This window comes from Pyrgilauda ruficollis, unplaced genomic scaffold, assembly GCF_017590135.1.
Source record: "Pyrgilauda ruficollis isolate IOZ18807 unplaced genomic scaffold, ASM1759013v1 scaffold33, whole genome shotgun sequence".
Lineage (NCBI taxonomy): Eukaryota > Metazoa > Chordata > Aves > Passeriformes > Passeridae > Pyrgilauda > Pyrgilauda ruficollis.
Window position 1 is genome coordinate 6,982,307 of NW_024524711.1, and position 24,336 is coordinate 7,006,642.

At 36.3% G+C, this 24,336-nt stretch overlaps 1 protein-coding gene across 1 annotated transcript in view; it reads right to left on the reverse strand.

Moving 5' to 3' along the window:
* Nucleotides 1-282: 282 nt before the first annotated feature.
* The window catches only part of HGF (hepatocyte growth factor), a 53,755-nt gene continuing 29,701 nt past the window's right edge, over nt 283-24,336 (reverse strand). The window contains exons 8-18 of the mRNA XM_041474652.1: nt 16,538-16,712; nt 14,997-15,124; nt 13,505-13,607; nt 11,575-11,714; nt 9,511-9,549; nt 8,943-9,039; nt 6,135-6,209; nt 5,393-5,539; nt 4,602-4,708; nt 2,582-2,727; nt 283-453 (exon numbers count right to left, since the gene is read on the reverse strand). Of these exons, the coding sequence (XP_041330586.1) occupies nt 283-453; nt 2,582-2,727; nt 4,602-4,708; nt 5,393-5,539; nt 6,135-6,209; nt 8,943-9,039; nt 9,511-9,549; nt 11,575-11,714; nt 13,505-13,607; nt 14,997-15,124; nt 16,538-16,712 (1,328 nt within the window). The remainder of the gene's footprint in view (nt 454-2,581; nt 2,728-4,601; nt 4,709-5,392; nt 5,540-6,134; nt 6,210-8,942; nt 9,040-9,510; nt 9,550-11,574; nt 11,715-13,504; nt 13,608-14,996; nt 15,125-16,537; nt 16,713-24,336) is intronic.

Below are 24,336 nucleotides of genomic sequence, written 5' to 3' on the forward strand. Positions count from 1 at the left end.
CATATGATCTATTTCTACAAAACCATTTATCATCCAGTAATGTCTTTGCAAAATTGTTTATCCATTCAAGTATCTTCAGGAGATATGTCACCATACTTGCATATATTGTAAGTCACTCCAACATTTATAAAACAACACTGATAGACAAAAACACCAAAAACACCCATAAATATTAAAAGAAGCTCTACAAACTTGACTATCAAGTACTTAAAAAATTGTTGATCTTTACATTACACATTAATTACAGGCTGTCCAGAATCTTTCAATGGGATGTGACTTTTTTCAGGGTTTTCTGTAGGTCATCATAATCTTGTGAATCCACCGGGAATAATATGAGACCCGAATGAAAATCCCAGGACGATTTCGAATGGCACATCCACGGCCAGGAACAATGACACCAATTACTATCTTCAGCCTGTTTTGTTCACAAACCAAAGGACCACCATAATCTCGCTAGGAAAAAAATAAACATGAGTGTCACTTCTCAAAATGCTTCAAGACACAGCTCCCACTTGTGTACTACTGAATGATTTCTTTTGGGGATGACAAGATGCACCAGGCAATAGTGTTCTTGCCATAGGTCATAAACCAACTTCCAATATCTTTTTTTTTTCATAACCAGAACTTAGGACAAACAATGTCAGAATTGGCCTCTGACCTTTTGTTCCTTCTGTGCAAATTAAGCTCTGTGGTACATCTCTACATGTCATTCTAATGACTTCAGACCACCAGATTTTATTCACCTCTTTCAGCTACCTGCAAGCCTAATACTTTTTATGTGAATATAAACCAGATGACAGAATGTGAGTCAACAGATAAACATCTTTGTTATGATGACAGGGTTTGCATCAAACACTACTGACAAAGTCAGGTTAGCATCTTTCTTTCAGTCAATCATCTTGCATGCCCTAGGATGAGAATCTGTATGTACTAATAGGCAGAGGGAATAACAAACATAATAAAAAGGTAATACTTTTTAAAGCATTATTTTGAGACATAACTTGTTAAAGTGATATTTTTTGTTATTCTGAATGAATGAGACACCTATATAGTAGTTTATTTCATTCATTTATTAGCATTCATTTATTAGCATTCTGTGAAAATTTGAATATGACCCACCAAGATCAGAGTTAGATAAAATCACACAGACCTGGGACTTGAACACATATGCTGCAGTTTCTACCCAGGCTAAAGGTAGATTGAATCCTGCAAACTCGATGCAAAACTAGACAGCAAATTCTCATATCAGAGAGTTATTGTTTCAAAAAATGAAAGCTGACAATTAGCATTGCATTCTCTCTGGATCACCAGAGAAACAACAATGCTTGACCTTTATTTGGTTTGGGATTTTTTCTGACTGACGGCAGACTAGTTCCCACATGAACAATGAACTATGTCAGAGCCATCAGAGCTGCTCATAAAACACTTTCAGGAGTGGAGTTTCACCTGCCAATCTGATTTTGTTCCTCTGCCTGTTCTCTGCTGAGGAAAGTAGCTTCAAAGGAGAACTTAGGGAGCAGGAAACTGCTCAGTGATTAAGACGGATTGCTAATATTAATTCATTCCATTTCTTCTTGCAGGGGAAAACAAAGTGCAGGATCCCCAGCAGACTCCCATGCAGATGTTTCATTTATAAGCCTTGACAAGTCTAAGACCTCATTTACAATTAAACATTTTATTTTGAAGAAAATACTTTGCAACAAAAAATGATCCCATAGATTATTAACAACAAATGGAAGAGGCCTCAGCTTTATGAAGATGACCTCTGTTCCCCATGGTTTGGTAGTACCCTTGGGTAGGGAAAATTTTACTACACGGTTAACGTCGGTATTAGAAAATCAACAATCCTATTTCAGATAATAAATACTTAATAATGTTCATGACTTCCCTCCTTCTAGATATCTGCAGTCAGATTTTCCATGAAAAAAAATAATTATATCTTCCTGTAATAAATTATTTAAAGCTTTTCTCCTCAGATGTCTTTTCTCCATCATCAAAACTAGTGCTAAGCAAAGCAATTGTACCATACTACATGATCACTGAAGTTGTTCTCCTGTCCTCTTCAATATGTTGCTCAGGCTCAGGAGACCAAAATGCTCCAGCCTTCTGACTCATAAAAATCTCAGTACATTTTTGGATCATTCTCCCTCCTTCATAACTTTATCACCTCTGTTGAGTACTGACTGTTATGTATTTTGCATGCAACACCTCATCTAAATAAGCAGGTAAATTTGGTCCAGCCTTTGATTTCTACTCAATCAAAACACACAGGTATTGCTACCACAGAGCCCATCTTTGTCTTTAGTATACAGAAAACAAGTTTGTCTCAGTTTACTGAAGTGTTTTAGTATTTGAATATATATAAGATTGCTGTACATCTTGCAATTGTGTGGTAACACAGTGAAATCAAAGTAATTTCTGCACTCTGACATAAAATACCAACTTGTAACACAAATAATTTTCCAATGCAAAAATTTAGTGCAATGAGAATAATTTTAAAAAACCTCCAGTATTTTTTTTTTTTTTGGGGGGGGGCAAAGAAATAGCCAACTAAAAATATATTAGGAAATGCAATATTTACCTCACAAGGCCCGGCACCTACAGTTTCAGCCACAGCACAGATTTCAGACTCATTCACAGTAATCTTCCCTTTGAGATATTGGTTGCATTTCTCATTTCCCAAAATAAACAGGTTTGCTACTTGGAGAAGGCCATCATAGTTAACTACTACAATTGAAAATAAAATAAAAAAAATTATTCCATTTCAGGGGGAAAAAAAGTGTTTCAAGATACAGTCTACATGAATTTATTAATGTAATTTTAGTTATTATACTTTCTCTCCAAAACTCATGTTTTTGTCTATCCCCACTGTTATCATGTTTCTGTATTTTGGATTTCTTGTATTTTCTGAAAATGAGATTTGCCAGACATTTGTTAGGTTTTCATGTCTGTTCAGTTCTCTGAGAATATCTGGATAAGTTTTTTAGTACTAGAATAAAGGGCTGTGTGTAACTGGGCTTACTCTACAGCTCACCACGAGACTGCCCAGTCATCAAAGAAATCAGAAAAAGAAAATGTTATCACCCCCATCAGTGGAGGGAGGATCCTGCTCCCTGCCTTAAACATGAGTTAATGTGTAACAGTGCCTGCCATGGCCTAGGGAAGGACGTGTGACTTGAAAAATACTGTAGCAGAGTGGAGTTTTTCTCAATCTGTGCTGGCTCAGCTACCCTGAATGACTTTGTGCCTGCAAGGGCACAGCCACAGCCTTGTGCAATCTCCATTCATCAGTGTGAAGGTCAGGAAGCAGGAGCCCTGTGGAGCTTACTCTTGTTCTACATGTCGAAAGACAAGCCTGTACAAGCTGCAAAGATAAATAAAGGATCTGGACCTGCCCATTCTCTGCACAGCCATCAAAAGAAAATGCCAAGCTTGCCCTCCACTGACTTATTATCCTGGTTTCTTAAAAAAATGGATGTAACACTTCTTCATTCCCTGACTGGGATTCTGCAAGGATTATATAAAGTAGTGCAAAAAATATAGTACAAAGTCCTTGGATGACAGATGTTATGTATTTACTGTATTACATAACTCCACAACATTGCAAATTCCTTATCAGTTCTCTTAAGCTATTCTTTCCTGTGATGCTGTGCTGTGCTGTGCTCCAGCCTGATGTCCCTGTCCCCCAGACAGCCGATGCCCCAGAGGATGGCTAATATGGACATGCTGGGAACATCAAAGGCAGTCATTTGGGAGAGGGCTGGTACAGATTAATTGCCACCCACAAAGAAATGGCAGAGTAGTGGCTACGAGGAAGACAGCTTCAGAATTCCAGCCTAGCTTCTGCTCTGCTTCCAGGACAGTGTGAGTATATTGCTGCTGCTTACTCAGGGTCTGTGGCAAAACAACATTTGAGCACAGTAAATATTGGAGTAATTATTGTCAACTGGCAGCTATTAACTTTTTATCAACACATAATTAGCCAGATATAGCATTTACTAGACTAAATAAATGTCTGTTCTCCCACATATTTGTATTTTCTTCACACAAAACTGTGTTTAATAAACATTAGAAAGGTTGCAAAGTCAAGTACTCAAAAGTTAGGAAATGTCAGACTTAGGGTTGCCTGTGTGTCCCTAGTTTGCTGTTATTGTGTATATTAATAAAGTCTTTGATTACATGTTTTTGTATTAGTTTTTCCACAGGGTCCTGCTTTGGATTACAGAAAGAGACTGCTCAAGTAGATGAACAAAGACTTGTCAAAAAACCCTGTTAACATTCGGCAGAGAAATTTTGCTATTTTTTTTTTAACATGTAGATTGGTATTTTTCTCTAATTCACTCCTCAAAATGTTTGTATCATTTTCCCTGTCCCTGAAACAACAACAAAAAAGGAGAGACTAGTGGAAAATATTTCATATTAAATTAAATTGGATAAAAGGCTCAGAGATTTACAAAGTTAGAAAAAAAAAAACAACTCTATTTTTTAACAAGAAGTGTTGGACAACCGTGGCATCAGGCCATACCCGCAGCCTCACCTATAATGACAAGAGGAAGTAAGTTGTCAACGTATTCATTTAGTTTTTAAAAATAGTTTCTTACATCCAGTGTATCCCCATCCATAAACACTGCAGCTGGTCTTCTCTGGAATGGTACATCCAGAAATGGGCAATCGGATTATTTCTACAAAATTTGTCAATATAGCAGGTCTGAAAATAAGACAAAAAAATAGATATAATGGATTTTACTTAACCTTCTCAACTGTGTTTTTAAAATTACATTAAATCTATTATAGACCACAGCAATTTTAAACTGTGCCAATTCTTTTCCTTTCATTTTCTGTTTCTGAAGAATATGATGGATTCTTCTACCTACTTTTTGTACTACGGCTGCCAACTGTCAAAAACTTCTTGAAATGCTGTCACCACTTTTATGCTATTTAACTTGGGTTTTAATCTTAAAAGTAAGTAGCGATGGCATTTCATTTGGATATATAGGTTTATTCATACGGAGAAATTTTGAAAGCTTGTATATACACAAGGATCTCAGCTACAATCTGGTGCTTATTCTGTAAATTAAAACCATATACTAGTCCATGTGGGTACTTAGTGGGTTTTCTTTAAATCTCCCAACAAAGCTAAACATGGTTAACAGGGAGAATAACGTAGGTATGATTTCACAGGAGTAACATCTGTTTTCTGAGTAACAACGATGGACCTGCATGGACCTGCATGTATCAAATAAAATTTCATTCAGTTGGAAGTTTACCCCATGGAGACAGCATCTGTAGTACTGGAGACAGTAGAGCAATGAACTTGCAAATCTCATTTAGGAAGAATCTCACCCAGCAGATGAAAGTGAAAAGATGAAAATTCACAATAACAGTTACTAACCTGCTGAGTTTCAGTAAGACCAAATCTGACCCTGCAGGGCCGTATACCAACTGGGAGATATTCCGGACTTGTTTGCGCTTCTCCTCTCCCTTTCCTTTGATATTATGGACTCCAAGCCAGGCTTTGTAGTCTTTCAAATCTTTGTACCTAAATGAGGCAAAATTGGTTATGATTTTGCTGACTGTATAATAAAATAACTAAAAAACTCTGCTTAATAAGATTATGCTGGAAGATCTTAACTAATGCTCCTTTGCAGAAATGGCTTCATGCTGCCAACTGCTATTCCAAAATCAACATGCCTTGGATGTAAGGTTTTGGCCTGAAGCCATTACATAATTTTATCTTTAACTGTTACTAAAATCTTTTTTTTTTTTCATAACAGTATCCAAACATTTAAATCCTTGGACAGTATGAACCTTTGAACTTTTTTAAATTTACCCAAGTTTTCTATTTTGTTTTGTCCATTTAAGCAGAAGCATGAGATTATTCTCATAAAGAGGCAATTGTCTAACCACGACACTTGGAAAATCTATGTTTGCTTCTATGTAAAATAGCCAGGGTATTTAGATTTACAGCAATAATAACAGAAAATAGCAAGGTCCCACAGGCCTTTTATATCAGAAAAGCAGTGTTAAAGCCAAACAGGAGGAAAAACTGCTGTATTCAAGTTGAAGAAGCATCGTGCTGATAAGTTCCCGAAAATAGATGGATTTTGATATTGCAAAGTTCCAGACTACTGTACCGAGAAGGGAAACACTGCCTTGCTGTAAGAACCCACTCTTCTTTTATCAAAGTGCCACCACAGATATGCTTATTCCTGGGGGAAAAAAAGAAAAGGAAAAAGATTTAAAAAAATTAACACCCAAACCCACTAATATTAGTTTTCACGTAGTCAAAAAGTTTAAAGAATGTTTTGCTCCCCACACATTTGCTGGTGAAAAGTGGCAGACTAAAACATTCAAAAACTTGTCTCTAGCTCTTTGCTTTGCAGTTTCAAAACTTGCAGTAAGATGACTTTGCAGAGCTTTACTCCAATGTGCAAAAAAACCAGAAAGAAAGACAAATTCAGTTACCCTGTTCATTTAAGCTGAATTTGTAATAAGCCACCTTTTAAAATTAAAAAAAAAAAAAAAAAAAAAAAAAAGGCTCAATTCTTTGTAACAGGAACTGGATTGAAACTTTCAAGCAAGTCCCCAAACTGCCACCAGATGTAAACAACATTTGGTCATTATTCATGTAAGTATTATTCAAAGCATTGACCTCAAGTTGCAGAGTTCCTATTTGATTACAAGCCCTAGGAGATTTGTGTCCCCACATACTTCAGTTGGAAACAATCTGCAGTGTATGACATCCTACATGTGATTATAGAAAACCTGAAGCATAATATATCAAGTAAAATTAAAGCAATTAAGCATGACAGTTCTTTAAAAAAAATTACTGTGGAATGTAGATTAATTAGTTTCCTTCTTTGTGCCTCCAAAATCACACATATTTTCTGTAGCTCTTTGGAAAGTGAATCAGAATTGTCAGCAATTTGGGAAAAGCTTAAAATCTCACAATTTATAAATTCAAATCACACAAATGTTCAAAGTTTTGCAAAGAACTACTGGATGGATACCAGACTATATATGGAGTTCACAGACAGCAGGATGAGACAGAGCTTTGACTTTTTTTTTAATCATATTTTGTTTGAGGAGCAAAATATCTGGTCCATAAGGCTGGAGTCTTTTAAAATGTAGGTTCTAGCTTGTTTTATTATAAAGATATGACAGTCAGGAGTATAGCTATGTTTTTCAATGTTAAGTTTGCATCACTTATTGTTTTATAAAGAATTTCATCATCTGTGTTAGAAGATTCATTAGTACCCATAGAAAGGCTAATTCCTCACTAAAATATGGGGCAAATTTTGATCTGGTTCCATGAAGCTGATGAAATCCATTTAAATACACTCAAATACATTTGATTACAGAATCTGAATTGGATATACAAGAAAATTTCATTGATCAATTTAAGATTTAGAGGTGGGCTTTGATTACCAAATATGAATAGTTTCTAAGTTTCACTGGGCATTCACCATTCAGACACAGCAATTCCATTTTGGAGTGTACAGTTAGGCTTTCTTGCAGAAAGATCAGATGTCATCAAGATTTTATTTCAGACAATAGTCTATTTGCTTCCTTGGTAACAATACAAAATAAAACTACATTTTTATGCCCACATGTAATACTTCAAGATATATTTTGTTGCTGGAGTATTCCAGGAATCCTTTATTCATAAAAGGATCTGCAATCATTTAAGCACTCATGTTTCATGGAATTCTATTGCATAGCAGAAAATCCAGGTTGAACTACCTTAACAATAGCTATTTCAATTTTAGACACCCAGATGTAATTCACCTTACCTGGCTAAAACTTCATCAACTATCAAGGCTACTTTTAAAACAGTGCAAAGATTAACTTTTCCAGGGAGTGATTTAGCCCAGCTATCTGGTTACTTAGTCAAGGAATATAGTGATCTTCCTCTAGGAATGTCTTTCTGAATCGCCCTATAGACTCCCAAAAAGGTCGAGATCTGATGTGCCAAGGTTACAGGGATGGGTAGAACCCTCCCCCCCGCGAATTTCTCTATGAAGAGATGCAGAGATGTAGAGAATGAAGAGATGTAGAGAATGTATTTTTTATCTTTTCCTCTACTTCCATTTTTCATTTAATACCTCTTTTACAACATAGTTTTAAATGAGATGATGAATCATAAGCTAATAGAATTGAGCTTCCCTTTAGTCTGGCCCAGCAGACAAAAGAAGTTTTTTTAACTTTTTTTTTTTCATGATAGAAGAACCAGGGCTGAGGCATAAGATATATCCTGTAATAAATTAATGATTCACACTTCCAACTGATGAGTTATGAACCACAGTAAAGAGCATAGGAGACAGCCATTCTGTGTTCTGGCTTTTATACAGCAGCAAAGATCTACCATTATATAATACATGTGTTATACACAAGTTGTACATGTCAGGGTCTTGTTTTACAGAATGAAAAGGATTTCCTTATAGCTCCTACTTATTTATTTAATTTTTTTTTAATACCAAATAAATTTTAATTCCATTCAATGACATAGCATAGGGGAAAGCTTCATTTGACACAGGTATAAGTTCTGAATCCTATGCTTCACAAATAATATGCCATCAAAGTGAAAATATTGATCTGAAATTCAATTCTTTTCTATCAGTCTCTAAAATAACCAGTTTCATGCTCAATGTGAAGCTAGTATTATGAAAGGCCTGCAGTAGCTAAGTAGAAGAACAGAAGACTACGAATGCTTTTCAAGTTCATGTGTATAAGTTTGCTATAATGAACATATAAAGTATTTCTCTAGCAGAGTGAATACTATGGCATCACCTGACATCAGAGGAATGCTGATTCTCCACTTTTACTGAACTTAACTGCAATGTAGAAATATTCTTTTATTGTTATTATGGTCAACATTTTCTACAATTCTAAAACAAATATCGTAGTAGTTGTATTGCCCTTCTAATCAAAGCGATAGTTACCTGTACGTCAAACTAACCACCCATCCTTCGTTAGTTTGTGTTGGGATTCCATTTACAACTCTCAAATGTTTTGTTGAGGCACAAGGAATGGCAGTATCTGAAAGCAGGTCCAGAGATCACATTTTACTAAAAGCAGTGGTAGGAAACCTGCACAGTTGCACATAAGGACCCCAAGAAGGTCAATATTTATCATGTATTAACTTGCCTGTGCTAATGAAATATATTTCTAGGCCATCAAAACTACTTCAGTGAAGCTGAGTAGGTCTATTTAAATATCCATGGGGAATATAAAATACATAAATTTAAATAGGTTTTTGAGATTTACATAGTTAAAAAGAAAACACTGAAGCTCATTACCAAATCTCACCACTGGCAAGACATGACAGTGAGAATAGATAAAGGAGTATAACAAAGCTATTCCTCATTTGTCTCTTGTAAAATTAATTTTTCTCAGTATGTATGGTGGGTTTTTTATAACTTTATTAATCTTTATTTTGTTTCCCAATTGGAAAGAAATGTCTAGATTTAGAGGATAGTCATGCACTGCACAGTTCATACACAAACTTACCATCCAAGTTGGTTGTAGTAGGAGTTGTATCACCTTCACCTAGACAGACACACAAGATAGCCATAATGTAAAATTAAAATACATTTAAAAATGGAATAAACTTCAACAGCAAATTACATACTGTTAACTTTAATGGTTCACAGAGTTTTAGACTTCAATGATTTTTTGAGTACACTACAAAAGCAGCATTCAGTAAGGCTTAACAAGGGGGCAAAATTTTATTCCAATAGAATGAAATAAGAAAGAAACATTTTGGAGCAGGGATGTAAAGCATTTTTCTTCTTGGCTGAATCCTGAAGACATCAGGCTGCCTATCATGTTCAATTTACATGTTTCATTCAAAGAAACAAATGCTGAAAAATGAAGTTATCACTTTTATATAAGCTTTCAGGAGCTATAGAAATCATGTGATTAAATCCAAAGAAGACTGAAAGAAATTCTCAATTCCTTAAAAAACTTTGAAAGACATTTTAGGTTCCTGTCAGCAAAAACTTATTCTTATCAAAACATGATTCCCAAAATCTGGTTCAGTACTTCCATCTAGTCCAATTAAAAAAAATAGTTACAACAAGTTTGCTTAAACTTGTTTCTAAATGTTTCCCTTCAGGGACACATACAGAGTGGCCCAGTATTATGAGCTAGAGGTATAGGGGTAGCTGCTGAAAATTTGCACAAAGAAAATTTAAACAGTCTCATCGAACTAGTTTTCCATCATTAAGAAAATATGTGTGTATATATAGATACACACAAACACACATAGGTATATTCATATATATAGATACAGTTATATCCATAGCAAAATTTCTATGTGCATGTATACACACATGCATATATGTATGTGTATACATGTATGCATATGCGTGCATACATACATGTGTTTCTATGTATAACTGTATGTATGTGCATCTATATTTATACAGTATTGTAATACTAGTCCATATGAGTTGCAATTGTTAAACTGGCATATTCCCACTCTGGTGTTTGATTGCAGAAATGTACTTCTCACCAGTTCTGGATACCCTACAAATATTTGCTGAGAATACATCCTTAGGAATTCATAGATCCAAATAATGAACTCAGAATAAGTGAATAAAAAGTATATTTCTTCAGCTATTCATCATTTATATTGGCACAAATAACCTTTTACACAGTTTTGTTTACTTTTCACATAGATGCCAAAATATCACCTGAGACTTCAAATACCACTTTTTAGAGTGTTTTTAGAGCAGGCTATGAGGAAATGCAGTAGATTGCCTCTAGGAATGAGTGTAACATTATCCTTAACCTCTAGAGATCACAGATATGCACTCAAAAGCCTGATTTACCATTTAAGTGTTCTCCCAGGACATACCGCAGAATAACTCAGAAATAAAAATTGAAGGGAAAGGTTTTGAACATAAATGTGAATTGCACATTTTTCAGCATAAAACTATCTTTTCTACTTGTCATCAGTTTATTGCTGAATTCCCTAGGATTCTTAATTCTGTTTATTTAAGCTATTTAGATTTAAACATTCAACTTTGGAGGCATGATTTTCCTAATTCTTGCCAGCAGTTAAATCATCCCATAAACATCCAAAAGCAGAATCTAATCTCTATAGCACATATACACTTCAGCATATATATAGTGAGTTATCCTAACATTACAAAGACAGATCACACAAAGAGTCTCTGAAGCTTGTAGCCCAGAAGATAACTCTGCCTGGGTTTCTTGAGGCCACAGCCAGCATTCTGACCACTAGACAATTCTTTGTCTCCATCCAGCCCTCATTCAATAGCTAGATCTGTTGGAAAATGTTTGACCATCTGTAATAGCCCCTTTGTGCTCCTGCTGCATAAATAAGTCTTGAAATCTCCAAGCTGGTCAAGGAAAAGAACCCCTTGTTCATATATTGCACAAGCAGCTTCTGTCTGCTCCTTCTCAGTCACGCACAATTGATTCTTGATAGAATCACACATTTTCTGCAGCCACAAGTGACAATAGGAAGGTGTGCACAGGCGTGTGACACCGTGGCTTCGCTGGGACTGCACAGCTGACAGTGCCAGCGGCGTGCCAAGTACTCACATCGAGAAATAGGGCAGTAATCCCAGGGCACAAGAGGATCATCTGTGTAACACCAGGGACCATGAAAATCATCATCTGGATTGCGGCAATAGTTTTTCTTCAGTTTACTAACATCTGGTTCTCTGAATATTTGTATATGCCTACAGGGGAAAAAAAAATTCAAAGTGTTGAAAAGCTTTATTCTATAGCCCAAATTTTCAAAGGTTAAATGTTGCTTTGCTCCACACTGTATTATTAGCTGATTGAGAAGCCTACAGGTCAGGGTTTAGGGTTGGTTAAAATCAAAGGAAAGATGAGACCCAAATATTTTATGGATCTCGGTCCAACTTTCCTCTTGTTGGTATTTTAAGCACTGTGTCCACTGGACAGCTGGGAGACTTCTAGATCTCCCAGTCAAGCTAAAATCTCTAGATACCCTCAGGAGGGATCATTATACTGATTAGAAGAGTGCCTGTGATGCCCTCAGAAAATCTGCAGGCCCCTTTGGAGAGCAGAGGTTCCTTCTCCTGCAGGTTAACAGCACAAGGGAGCATCGAATCTACAAAGCTGAATCAAAGGCAAAAGAAAGACAAACTAAGAAAGTTAGCAAGGCTGAGCATCAGGCAAGGAGAAAGATGAATAGCTCAGACAAACTGCAGTGATGGCTGCAAGCCTACATGAAGCACTGTAGAGGTGAAATTTTGAGGCCAAAATATGAAGCAGAGGAAGAAGTTTATTTTTGGCTTGTCAGATACAAGGATACAGGCTTCTTTAGTTACAGCTGTACTGCTCCTTCAGCTCATAACCAACCACTCATGCTGCCTCCAGAACACCCATAACCAGTGAAACTGTTGGAGTGAGACAGATAACTCCTCAAAGAAGTTCCCAGATGGAAAATAAGTGAGGGAGTAAGAAAAAAAAAGGCTGAACTGTGCTCTATTAGATGAATGCAATTGCATCAAGCATCCAGTAGGTTTATACAGGCTCAGTCACAGCAAACTAAGACTTATCATGCTTCTCAGACAGCATGAGCTTAAACCTCTGCCTCCCTTCCATGGGCAGCACACTGGAATATGTATCCTCTCTCTCACCATCTGAGGGAAGAAACACATGTGGTCCGGCTCATGATACCAGACAGGGCCACTGATGTCTGCTTTTTGCAATACAGCTCCCCCGAAGGCTGACTTCCTGACCTACACAGTCCTTCCAAAGGACAATGGCTTATATATTCAGCACTGTGGCTCTACAGCAAGTACCAAAGCTAATATTGACACATTTGCATCAGCTACAGAAACTAAAAGAAAATGAAGGAGAAACTATTTTCATCACAGCCACTAGTGTGTGTGATATCTCATACACAGCAAAACATTTTATGAATCCCTTATGTTATGTATAGTCCTGATAATTCATTTTACTTCAACAAATAAATTAATTTGCATTTCTACTACTTGAATATGGAGCCAAAGTAATGATAAACTACAGAAATTGCAGGTCTTTTTATTGGCATTTGATGTCAGTGTCACTAGATTGTAGACTGAAGAGTCAGTTTCAGGCTGCAAGGGAAATTAGGTGGTTTCAAGTCTAATCTCCTCCTTGAAGCAGCATGAGGTATGAGATGAGGCTGATGAGAGAACCATTTCCTCTTCTTTCTGATATCATCTCATTGTAGCAAACTTTCAAGGACGAGGATGGGCTAAAATAGGCCAGTAAACTAAACACTAAGAAACATCCCACAGCCTGCAATTACTGGTTAGCCTGAAAAAAGTCATGTTGTGCAATATATTTGAACACAAAGAAAAGAAAAAAAAAGGTTAGGAAAACAAAGATATTAAAAGCTCCAGGACATAAGGGGCTACTTTAGAATCAATGCAGATGAAAAAGAGTTGCCATCTGGAGGCTGTATTTATTCAGGACTCACTGAACCATCTCTTTCTGTTTAATATGTACACACCTACGTAAGTCTTCAATATTTTTGTCCCATGTGGAGCAAGTTAGCCCAAATCTTGTCTTGGATAGATTCCCCATGTAACTCTTGCCATTGCCACGATAACAATCTGAAAAAAAAGAATGATGAGACAAAAAAGTGGAGGGTGATTGTGCAACATTAAGAAGAAAACTCTTCCTTTCCATCAGTAATCCAAATTATTAAAGACAAGTGTTCTTTTAAGCAAACGCTATAGACTATTAATAAGATAATTGCATAAATCAGATCAGAAACAAAAATGGAAAACAGTTTTCAAATTTACATACATAATCTGCTGTTTGAGACCTTCATTCTCAACGCAGCATTATTTTAAATTTTGTCTTATTTACACAGACTTGAAAAATTTCTTTCATAAATAGTTGGTTTATGATTAATTTAGAAGGGTCATACAGAATATCCTAAAAGTTGTCAGAAGCTAGTTTATACAAAACCAAGAAAAAATGGTCCGCCATTCCTCTCTCCACAAAAAATAGGCATTCAGTTTAGCTTTGTGTAGTTTTCAGATATTGGCAACAGTATATAATTCTAGACTTAAGTACTTTAACAAAATCAAAAAATCATCTTGACTTTAATTTTAATGTAATTCAAAAACTTGCCTGTTCGCTCCAGCAGAAGTCATGTTTAATTCATAAGCCTTTTTGAGACTTTTCAAGAGAATTGTTTAAAATTATCAGTACTATAAAGACACTTTGCATAAAGCACTTAATTTCATATTCATCAGTATTTTTACTTTTTGATAATTGATACTTTAGAAGAAACACAGAATGAATGTAAAAGTTTAATCTTTTCTCTGACATAAGTCTTGCAACTGCAACTTTATTAATTTACTGTAACATTGGCTAAAATTTAAAGACAGAGATGTTAATGCAGCCTGATGTAGGGTTATAGGTCTGAGGACTTCGCCTCAGTTTATGCTGTGATTGACATCCATTCAGGATGCAACGTTAGTCCTTACAGTAATACCAAAACCTCATGGGAAAAACATTTGCCTGAAGACTCAGAATGAACCTCACAGGCAGAGGTAGGTAAGAATTCAGAGGACCAATCCCTTCTAGATGAGGAGGTATTTGCAAGAAAATAAAAGGGGAAAACAATAACTTTTTGGTAGCCTGATATGCAATTACAAAAAGACTGTGAACTAAGGAAATAATTTCAGCTGTGGAAAAAGGCCTTTTAAACTTGGAAAGGTAAAGACAGTAGAGCAGATACATATAGACCTTGTCTAAAAATCAGGTCAAATAAAATCTTTCCCGCAGCTTTCCTGGCTGGAATTACAAATTAAACTGAGAAAGGAATCTCATTTACACCACAATGAACCCCAAGCATGCCAACAAAGCCAAAGCAGAACTACTTAGGTGTAATACAGACACAACTTCTCCAGTTTTCAAGGCTGTCTACTTGAAATTTGGAACAATATGACATTCACTTAAAATCATGTTATCACCCTTTCCTCTGTTACCTTGTTCATTTGATACATCACACTTAGGAATCTGGGAGCAATAACCAATACGGATGTTTGGGTCAGTGGTAAAGCACCAGGGTGATTCAGATCCATCTGGATTTCGGCAGTAGTTCTCCCTCAAATCCCTGTAAAAATAAATATGTTAGCTCTCAGCAGGGATAACCTAAACCCACCAATGTGGTCCATTGTTTTTTGTCATGAATTAACAAAAATACAGGCTCATTCAGGTCTCTGTGTTAACGATCAGTGTCAAGTGCAAGGAGATGAGGAGCCAGTAAGAACGCAATAGGAATATGTTTGTGGAAATTCATTTTCAGCAGCCGTGTTTTGATGGGATATAAGATTTCATTTGAAGATTAACAATATTTTCATTCAGGATCCTCCATCAAAATTTGCATGCAACGGACATTGGATACACCTGCAATATATTACAAGTGCTTTTAAATACAAACATTACCAAAAGTGCTTAAAAGTCCTTGTACTTTGAGTGGTTCTGCTGAGTTTGGAGAAACAGAGTGTTTTAGACTATCAGTAACTCACTTAAGAAGCTGAATTGTAGAAAATAAAACAGTGTATGTCGAAATTTTCTACAGCTGTTACCTTTAAAGTAAAAGTTAGTCACAAGGGAACATCTTTAAATGTCTTTTGCAGCTTGCATGGAATATTCAAACCTCTTAAATGTGAGTTTTATTTCCCTGTCTCCTGACAGTTGCCATGTTCTGTGCATCTTCATACTTCACTGTATTTTTTACATCTGCAGCACTTGCTGATAACAGACTATGGAAAGAATAGGCCTAATACTGTAATTCTTACTGATATTTATCCATCAATAAAGATATTTAGTGCAAACTGGGCTGTGGCTCCCATCTGGTCAGCAAGGTTTCCTCTATGCTTAGTTAAAAAAGGACTGAATGAGCATTACTAAGGTAAATGCCTAAAATTAGTAGATTACTCACACCTTGGGAGTTTATGAACCATACAGAAGGGTTTGATGACCAGTGGTCAGTCAAGTAAAAGTAGTCCTATTGATGCATCTATATTTAGTAATGAGACAGAAAAATTATTTAAAATATGAAAAATTAAAGAAGTGATTTCAAATGAGTGTTAATTATTACAAAGATTACATTCAGGTAATATTTAGGACATATTAAATTAAAGTCAGCAATCAAGTTCTGAAGAAGTTTTTAGTTCCATGAAAAAAATCAAGTGGTAATGTATCAACGCTGTTGGGATTCAGGTCCTAGCCTGGAACACATCCAGACACTTCACAATCATATTGGTGAATGCATGCTTGAAGGAGAAGTTCATGAAAATCCCTAGGATTTCACACACGTTCATCTAGAACGATTCCTTTGAGATGTGAAGGACTGATTTTCCCAGGCTCAAATGGTTTTGAGCCTCAGCAGGTAGAGTGGATGCATCGGAACAAGGGGAAGGACAAGGGCCCTACAGTCTGCTCCAGTGGCATGAATTGTTAAACGTTTTAAAACTCAGCTCTTTTCCCACTGCAATAATAATAGCCACATGTCTCTACTCACTTGCATTTGAAGTTCTCAGGAGTGATGTTGTGCTGGTGAGGAAACTGGGAGTCCCACCTCTGGCACGGGATTCCACTCCATATGGTGCTGACCGTGCCGCGGTAACCCTCGCCCTGCCCCCGAACGCACGCCGTGGTCTCGGCTGTCGCCTCGGTGCTGTTCACGACGCTTTCCTCTGCAGACCCAGACAAGAAGGGCTCTTTCATTCTCTTAAGAATGGCTCAGGATGTCAGGTTTGAACTGCACATTACTGATAGAGTCATGGATTACATGATGTTCGAATCATGGTAATTGCAGTTTTATTGGTGAAATTTCCGATGTGACTATAGAATAATTTTCTCCTCATATTTACAACATCTACCAAAAATCCAAAATCAAAGTAAGTGCCAGACTTTATGCTAGTTTATCTGCTTGCATGCAAAGAGCCTGCAATATTTTCTTGGATGAGACACCTGGCCTATGCTGTACTAATGAAGGTTAGAAGATATTCCTGGTTACTTTTTCAAGTTCAGCAAATATCATTCCTCCGCTTTAAAAAACTAAGCGGCCACCCACATGTGCACTGTTAAACATGGTAACACATATTTGTAGGATTAAAATGCAATTGGATTTCTACAAAGAATTCCCAGAATATCAGGTCACAGGAAAAAAAGATGCAGATAAAAAATAATAATAGAAAAAATATACATACTATTATACGATAATGTGCTAAATTCTCCTAGAAGGTTGTTTGTTTTTTGGGGTTTTTTTATGCCTCATATGGTTAAAAGAGGGAAAAAAAAAAAAAGGCTTTTGAAATCAAAGATCAGTATTCTCTACAGAGAGAAAAAGTTTTAAAGACTAACAAATTCATCAGACTCAAGATCTCTTACAGATGTTGATATACTCTGCACTCACCCTGGTGTGGGCTGTCTTGAACTAAATTCAGAAAAACAGTGGTTTTGAAATGACTCATTCACATAACTTAAAAGTCTCTTTTTATTTCTTATGCAATTTTCATAATTGCAAATTAATGGCACAGATATTGCATCAGATATATACAAAGTACTACAAAGCTAAATGCACTGCAGTAAGAGCAATTCTTCTTCAATATTCAAACGTTCCCAATACAGTACTTTAAAAGAAACACCATATCTGTTGGTAATTGCTATGGTTAACAGGACTAATTTTATTAATTATCTTAAAAGTATTTGTTGCCAGCAAAAAGTATGTCAATTCACTTCTTTATTTAGTTTTCTTCAAATGGTCCAGTGAAGAGAACAGTATTTATGTGTTACTCATATGTAGTTCACCCCTGGTAACTTGAGCCAGTTCCATGAACTCCAAGAAAATATGGATCTTAAGGAAACCAAATGTCATAACAGATGGTTTTGGCTGATTTGCTGACTGATCTTTGACGTTAAAGATCATTTCCCTGTCAGATGATAACATCAAGTTGTGCAGTTGAATTATACATTTATCCATGCATCCCTTTTGCTCTTCATCTGGTTGATGTTTTTAAGTCAGTGTTTCATGGTCAAATTAATTTCCTGTCCCTCCTTCCCAAGGCAAATGTTGTCCTGTTTCAATGGGATTTTGAGTTCCAAGCTCATTCCAAAGTCAAAAGGATATGGCACTGCAAGTATCACAAGATTTCTGCAGGCTGACAAATGCACTCTTTCTATAGGACTCATCAAACAGTCTTGCAGACTTTGTATTAAGTCTTTACACATCACTTTTTAAATAATAAGACTACAAAAAGATAAATTCATACAACTTTGAGTAACAAATAGCTGCAATGTTCCTGTTTTCCATTATAAGTAATATATGAAAACAAATGAAGTTATATTCTAAAATAGCTTCTAAGCTGATTAGAGTGAACATTGCTATGCAACATTCAAATACATATTAGTCTTTTTCAAAAATACATGCATTTCTTTTATACAAACGAAAGAGATCAGGGGAAAGACCTGAGGGGCCAGGGGTGAAGAGTTCCATGAGATGATAAATTTCAGCATACACCCTGGCTTCATAATATTTCCTAAGTAAATTAATAAATTAAAACTATATAACTCTAGCAAAAGGTCTTCTTAAATAATAATGTACAAAAAAAAATCAGTCAAATATACGCTGTTGCAAAGACCTTATCTATACACAAAAAGTTACTATTTCAACTGGAATGAACTGTATAGGGCACCTACTCTGTACTCAGTCATGCTAAAGAAAAAGTAATTAGGTTGGTGTTTATATATATCATTATGTGGGCTTGTTTTTTTTTTTTAAATCAGATGCCTGAAATGAAATAAGTGATGCATAAATTAATTTAATCAAGGCCACAGTAATTTTGTAGAGCATTTCTTCTTGTACATCTGCAGATACACAGTTAATTGTTGAACCTTACATTATGTGTCTGGACAGTGACCTCTACCTGTAGATCAGATTTTACAACTTTGCCATGTCAAAATGTACAACGTAAAGGCATCAGAATAACTTAACTTTCACATTGTCATGAATAATTGCGCAGCCAAGCCACTTCTGGAAAGACTTGCACTACAATGACTAAAAGAGAAATTATTTCAAAATCTGTAATGTGATTATCTGCTATTACTTGTTACTTGTGGCAGGTCTCAATAAGAATTCTAGTAATGAGATGGATCAGTAAAATAGTCTTATTTTAACTAATAAAGCAGTTTCATTGTTCCAAAAGGTCCACAGAACCCTCCCCAAATTCTTCTTGCTGTACCATCTGCATATACTACAAATGTCTCATTTTGAAATATGGAAAATGAGACTCCAAGATATTTTCAAAATTTAATTCTGAAATTCTGAGGGCTTGTGCCTTCACAACCAATTCCCATTCTAGCTATTGAGTCTCACAGAAAGCTCAAAACTTACCAATAAAGGCTTGAGAAATCCTTCATTCATCTGTCGATTCCACAAACAGGCATGATGGGAACAGTCTCCCTATTCCTGTTAATGAAAGTTGGGCTGGATGTGCACAGGAACAGGCAAGAGCTTGAGGAGCAGTGCCTGTCTCACCAGACACTGCAGATTATACAGCACTTGCCAAACTAAGAAGCGCCCAGGCTGTCCAAGCCTACAACTTACATAGTCATTTCCATTCAGTACTGGTCTTGTTCTTGAGGCTAATTACTCATCACCCACATACCAAATTAACTAAATTTAGTAACTCTGAGCATGAACACCAGATGTGCAGAGCTTTGGTGAAAGAGCCCTAAGACCACACTCACCAGTTCTCTTACAAGGCAAGATCAAGATCAAAATGTATAAAATCGAATTCCCACCCCTACCCCAGTAAATGCTCTAAAATATAAATTAAGATCTGAAAATCCAAGGAATTGTTCCAATGAGGAAGACAATATTAATTTAGTTAGATTAATTTAAAATCAACAAGCAAGCCTTACTTTTAAGTACTTACTAATATTTCATAATGGAAGTTCCCAGGACTTTTTTGCTTCAGTTAATTTTTTTTTAGTTCTGAACTGAGATTAAAAGTACTGTTAAAGAAAGATCACACAAAATTCCACCTTAAAAAAGACTACTACTTATAATTTATGGATGAAGTGTCACTTCTTACTCTTGTAGGAAAGTTCATTATGAACAGAAGAATTTGGTAGCTGTTAGCAGCATTTTGCTGCTTTTGAACTTTGTGGGCTTTTGTTTTCTTTTTTTAAATTCTGGATGACTAAGATTAAACATGTAACTCAGACAGCCACATGAGGGGATCTCCCATTAGTAGTATTTCTACCTTCACATGTTCACTCCAAAGTCCCCAGCCAAAGGGCAATAATGCAAAAATATCCTTTTTTTTTCCCATAAACCCCTCATGTTTTGATACTTCAAAATACATAACTTTATTAATATGGGCCAGCTCATGCATTCATAGATTCTTAAAAAGATGAAACATTATCCAGAGCCTTATGTGTAAAGCCACAGATAGTCCTCTCAGTTCTGGTTCTCACAGCAGCGCCAGCATGAGGGAATCAGCAGGGGCCTTGAGTCATTCGACAGCTGAAGTAACCAGCCTGATTCTATTTCACACTTTAATCCCAATGACCCAGAAGAAAATCCTGCACAAATTTTAGGTCAATGGTGAGAATCATACTGACTGAAAAGAAGGTAGAGATTTTGCTGGAGAATGCATGTTCTCTCATGACAATAAAACCTATGTACTTGTGGAAAAAGGCACAGTTGGAAAAGAAGCAGAGACCTAAATTATATCATGAGGAAAATACCTGTTCTTGCTTACATTCATGCAATGTCTCTTCTGCAGTGTCAGTCAACAGAAGGAAAATGTGCTCTGATTTGTAGCAAAACAATTTAAAAAGCTTATTCCAAATGTGATCCATGCAATTCTACAAATGTAATTAAGAAAGCTGAGTGGCATTTTGAAGCTGCTCATGCTCAGTTACATGCTCAGTTTTCATCAGTGTACCATGGCACAGTACAAGAATGGAAGAAAAGCCCAACTGGTTTTCAGTGTTTTGCTTTTTTTTTTTTCAGTAAAAACATATGAGAAAATGAAGAAATCAATTATAGCCAAGCTTAAGAATCACAGTACTGAAGAACTCATTGTTGCCTAAAACCTTCACACATACAATTAATCTGCCCATGAGCACAGAGAGATCCTTCCAGGCTGTTCCAATGGCTACAACAAGGCTTTAAATTCAAACCATTTTTTATTTAAAATATATTAAAAAATAAATCTCCTCACATTTAGTGTTCTTAAGTTTCAATTTCAAATTATCATAGAAATGATGAAAAGGATTTGAGAAAGATCCTTTTTGAGGCAATATGGATTAAGCTGTTGCATAAACAGTGAACACTGGACCTATTCTGGGTCTCCTTGTAAAGTAAGATGGAAGGTAACACTTTATCAGCTTCTAAATATCAGTCTCTTTTCCCTGCCTCATCCTATAAGCATCTTTATCTTACACAAATATTAACCTTAAATTAGTCTAATTTTATTTGTTTATGTACAATGATTCAACAAATAACTCTTTAATCAGAACTGTGCATTCAAATAGACAGTTGAAATGCTGGTTTCTAAAGAATGACTAATTTAATATTAGTGGGGTTTTGCCTTCCGAAAAGCTGTAGGCACACTGCAACAGTTCATTTTAGATCTAGAGTCTCAATTTTGGTGTTTCATTACTTGATATTTCCCATCCAACTGCTGCCTTTATTGAATTTTCTGAAGGCTTTTCAAGCTCTGGTCACCGGTGACTACTGTCAGTGACTACTGGTGGCAAAGGCTAAATCCATAGTAAAGGCATCTGGGTTGGCTGGACATCAGGTAGGCATCAATTAAACACTGTCCTTAACACAGTCATTCCAAAAAGCTCTGCAGTTCTCAAATGACTGATATATGTAGCTTCCTTTATGGGTCTCAGCACCTCTCCAAAGCTCATCCATAGAGGAGCTGCTACCCATTTGGGCTTTAGAAAAACCAGTATTAGTTCCCTATTCCTGTCTTCCCTGTAGTCAGTGTTCTCATTTATGCCAAAATAACAGTCATTTTCCTTTTTCATGTTTGCTTCCATTTCTTCATTTCATCCTACACTTCTTCATTGCTGTTAGTTGTCCTTTTATCCTCTCTTCTAACTAAAAATTGTCTCAAGCCAAAACCACAGACACATATGTGAGCAACTTCAAACCAGTCTTGGGGTCCCAAAAGTCTTAATCCAAATCCAGTTTTTGCAGCTTGAGCCATCTCTAATTCCTAATTGCTCCTGTCATCTCTTTCTCACAACCCTGGCTGCAAGCCACAATGTTTTATGCTGCATTCTGTGCTTGGAAGTAAAATTACAATGCCCTCTCTCTCTTCAGTCTTAAAACCATATTTATTTTCTAAACGCTTCTTCCACCAACTTTTTTGCAGAAAATTTTGTATATGAGCTGTTGTCAGCACTTTGGCTATAAAGCACACTAGCACTCACGACATGTAGCAAAAAGCCACAAGCAGCATGCTGCCTTGTGGTCACTCCCCAAAGAGAGGACACCTACATTTTTGTATAAGGTCCAAGAACATGGATTTGCAAAGCATTTTTCCTAATTAGTATTTCTTGTAAATTAAATAAACAGTCCTCAGCACAGGAATTAAAAACCTGTGTGAGAATCCAAACCACAAAGCTATAAAGACCTATAACTCATGATGTTCCCTTTTTAGTGTTCTGAGATTACAAACAGCCCCAGCATCAGAAACACAGAGCAGCCACCGAAACCCAGAATAGCCAAGTGTTTTGGGCTCCCTGCTAGGAGGTGGGAAAACAGTTTTTTTATGAGCCTCAAGAAAGACAGAAAACTGAAATAATTTCTGTTAGTATTCTGGCCATGAAGATGGTGATTTAACAGTAGCATCAGCAATAAATTCCCTCCGTGGGTTATAAAGGAAAGCGTTGAGCACCACTGCATCTTACATAGAGGGCAATGTCATTTGCCTGTGAGAAAAACCCTTTGAAAATATCTGCTGGATTAAGCTTTCATGACCCCTACTTTTAATTTTTTTTCTCATAGAGGTTGCCTTATTAATTTCAAAAGAGATACAGTATTCTGCAGGGAAAATACTGTTTTACATGTGAAATTTCCACTGATTTTAATATAGTTTCTAACTGAAGGAAAGAATTTCTAGTTCCTTCAGTGAACTTTTGCCTAGAAATGAGACAAAAGGCTTTCATCACAATATGAAAATCATTACACTGTGTTTTGGAGTTGGTTTTAGTTTCATTTTGATCTTTACCTTTTCTTCAGGCTGTGCTATGACTTGGTAGACAAAGGTGATAATCCAGTAGTTTTCAGGAGATCTCCCACCCAACTATTTTATAAGGCTGAGGCCAGACCAGATACTGGAAGTTGCATGAGGCGTAAGCTTACGTGACCAGCAAAGCCAGATGTGAATCCTCAGAACACTGACACATCAGCTCAGGAAATGCCAAAGGATAAAGGTTTATAAAAGTTGCATTTGTGAAACAGTCAGCTGTAACTTAGAAATACTTTTTTTCATAATATTAACAGGGGAAAAGAACAGTTCTAGTATGCTGCACATGATTCATACGTTATCTAATAATTGGAGAAGTGTAGGAAGCACAGTTTAGTTTAAAAAAACAAACCACAAACCAAAACAAAACCCAAACCAATACAGGCCAAAAGTCCAAAGCAGCAGCTCCTTACTTAATGGAGCAAGTAAAAAATTTAAAGATGATTCAGTTAACACAGCCAAGCAATCTGTGTTCACAAAAAGGGCAGTCTGAGCTTTCCCCTTTACCAGTAAGTCTAGATATAAAAACATGAATTAGTCCTGTAGTTCACAGGTAAGACTTTCTACATGGGTGTGACTTAATGGGTGTCAGACCCAAAATAAGCAGCCATCCCGCCAAGCTTCTTCTGTCTCTGGAGAACCTGATTAGACATTGCCCAAACTATCAAAATAACTTTGCCTTTTTTACAGTGGAATAATTTTGATATTTTAACTACCTTATACTGGAATTACAATGACATAAGATAGAATAAGTTAAATTACTCTGCATCAGGTGGTACAGAATATTCTTAGTCAGCCCTTGGATTTCAAAAATTGACAAATTGGTTAGACCAGACTGAATCTCCAAGACATTAGAACTGGCCTAAACTATGAGGAGCCAAGAAGAGAAAATTCCGAATTATTAGTGATTCAGGCAGAAAACACGGCATAACTTGTCTGATAAGAATTCTAAGCAAAGGTGGAGAATCCATCTTTAGGCAGCAACAACAGACAAATAAAGTTTCATGTCAGAGCTATCACCACTTCCTTGCCACCCATTCCA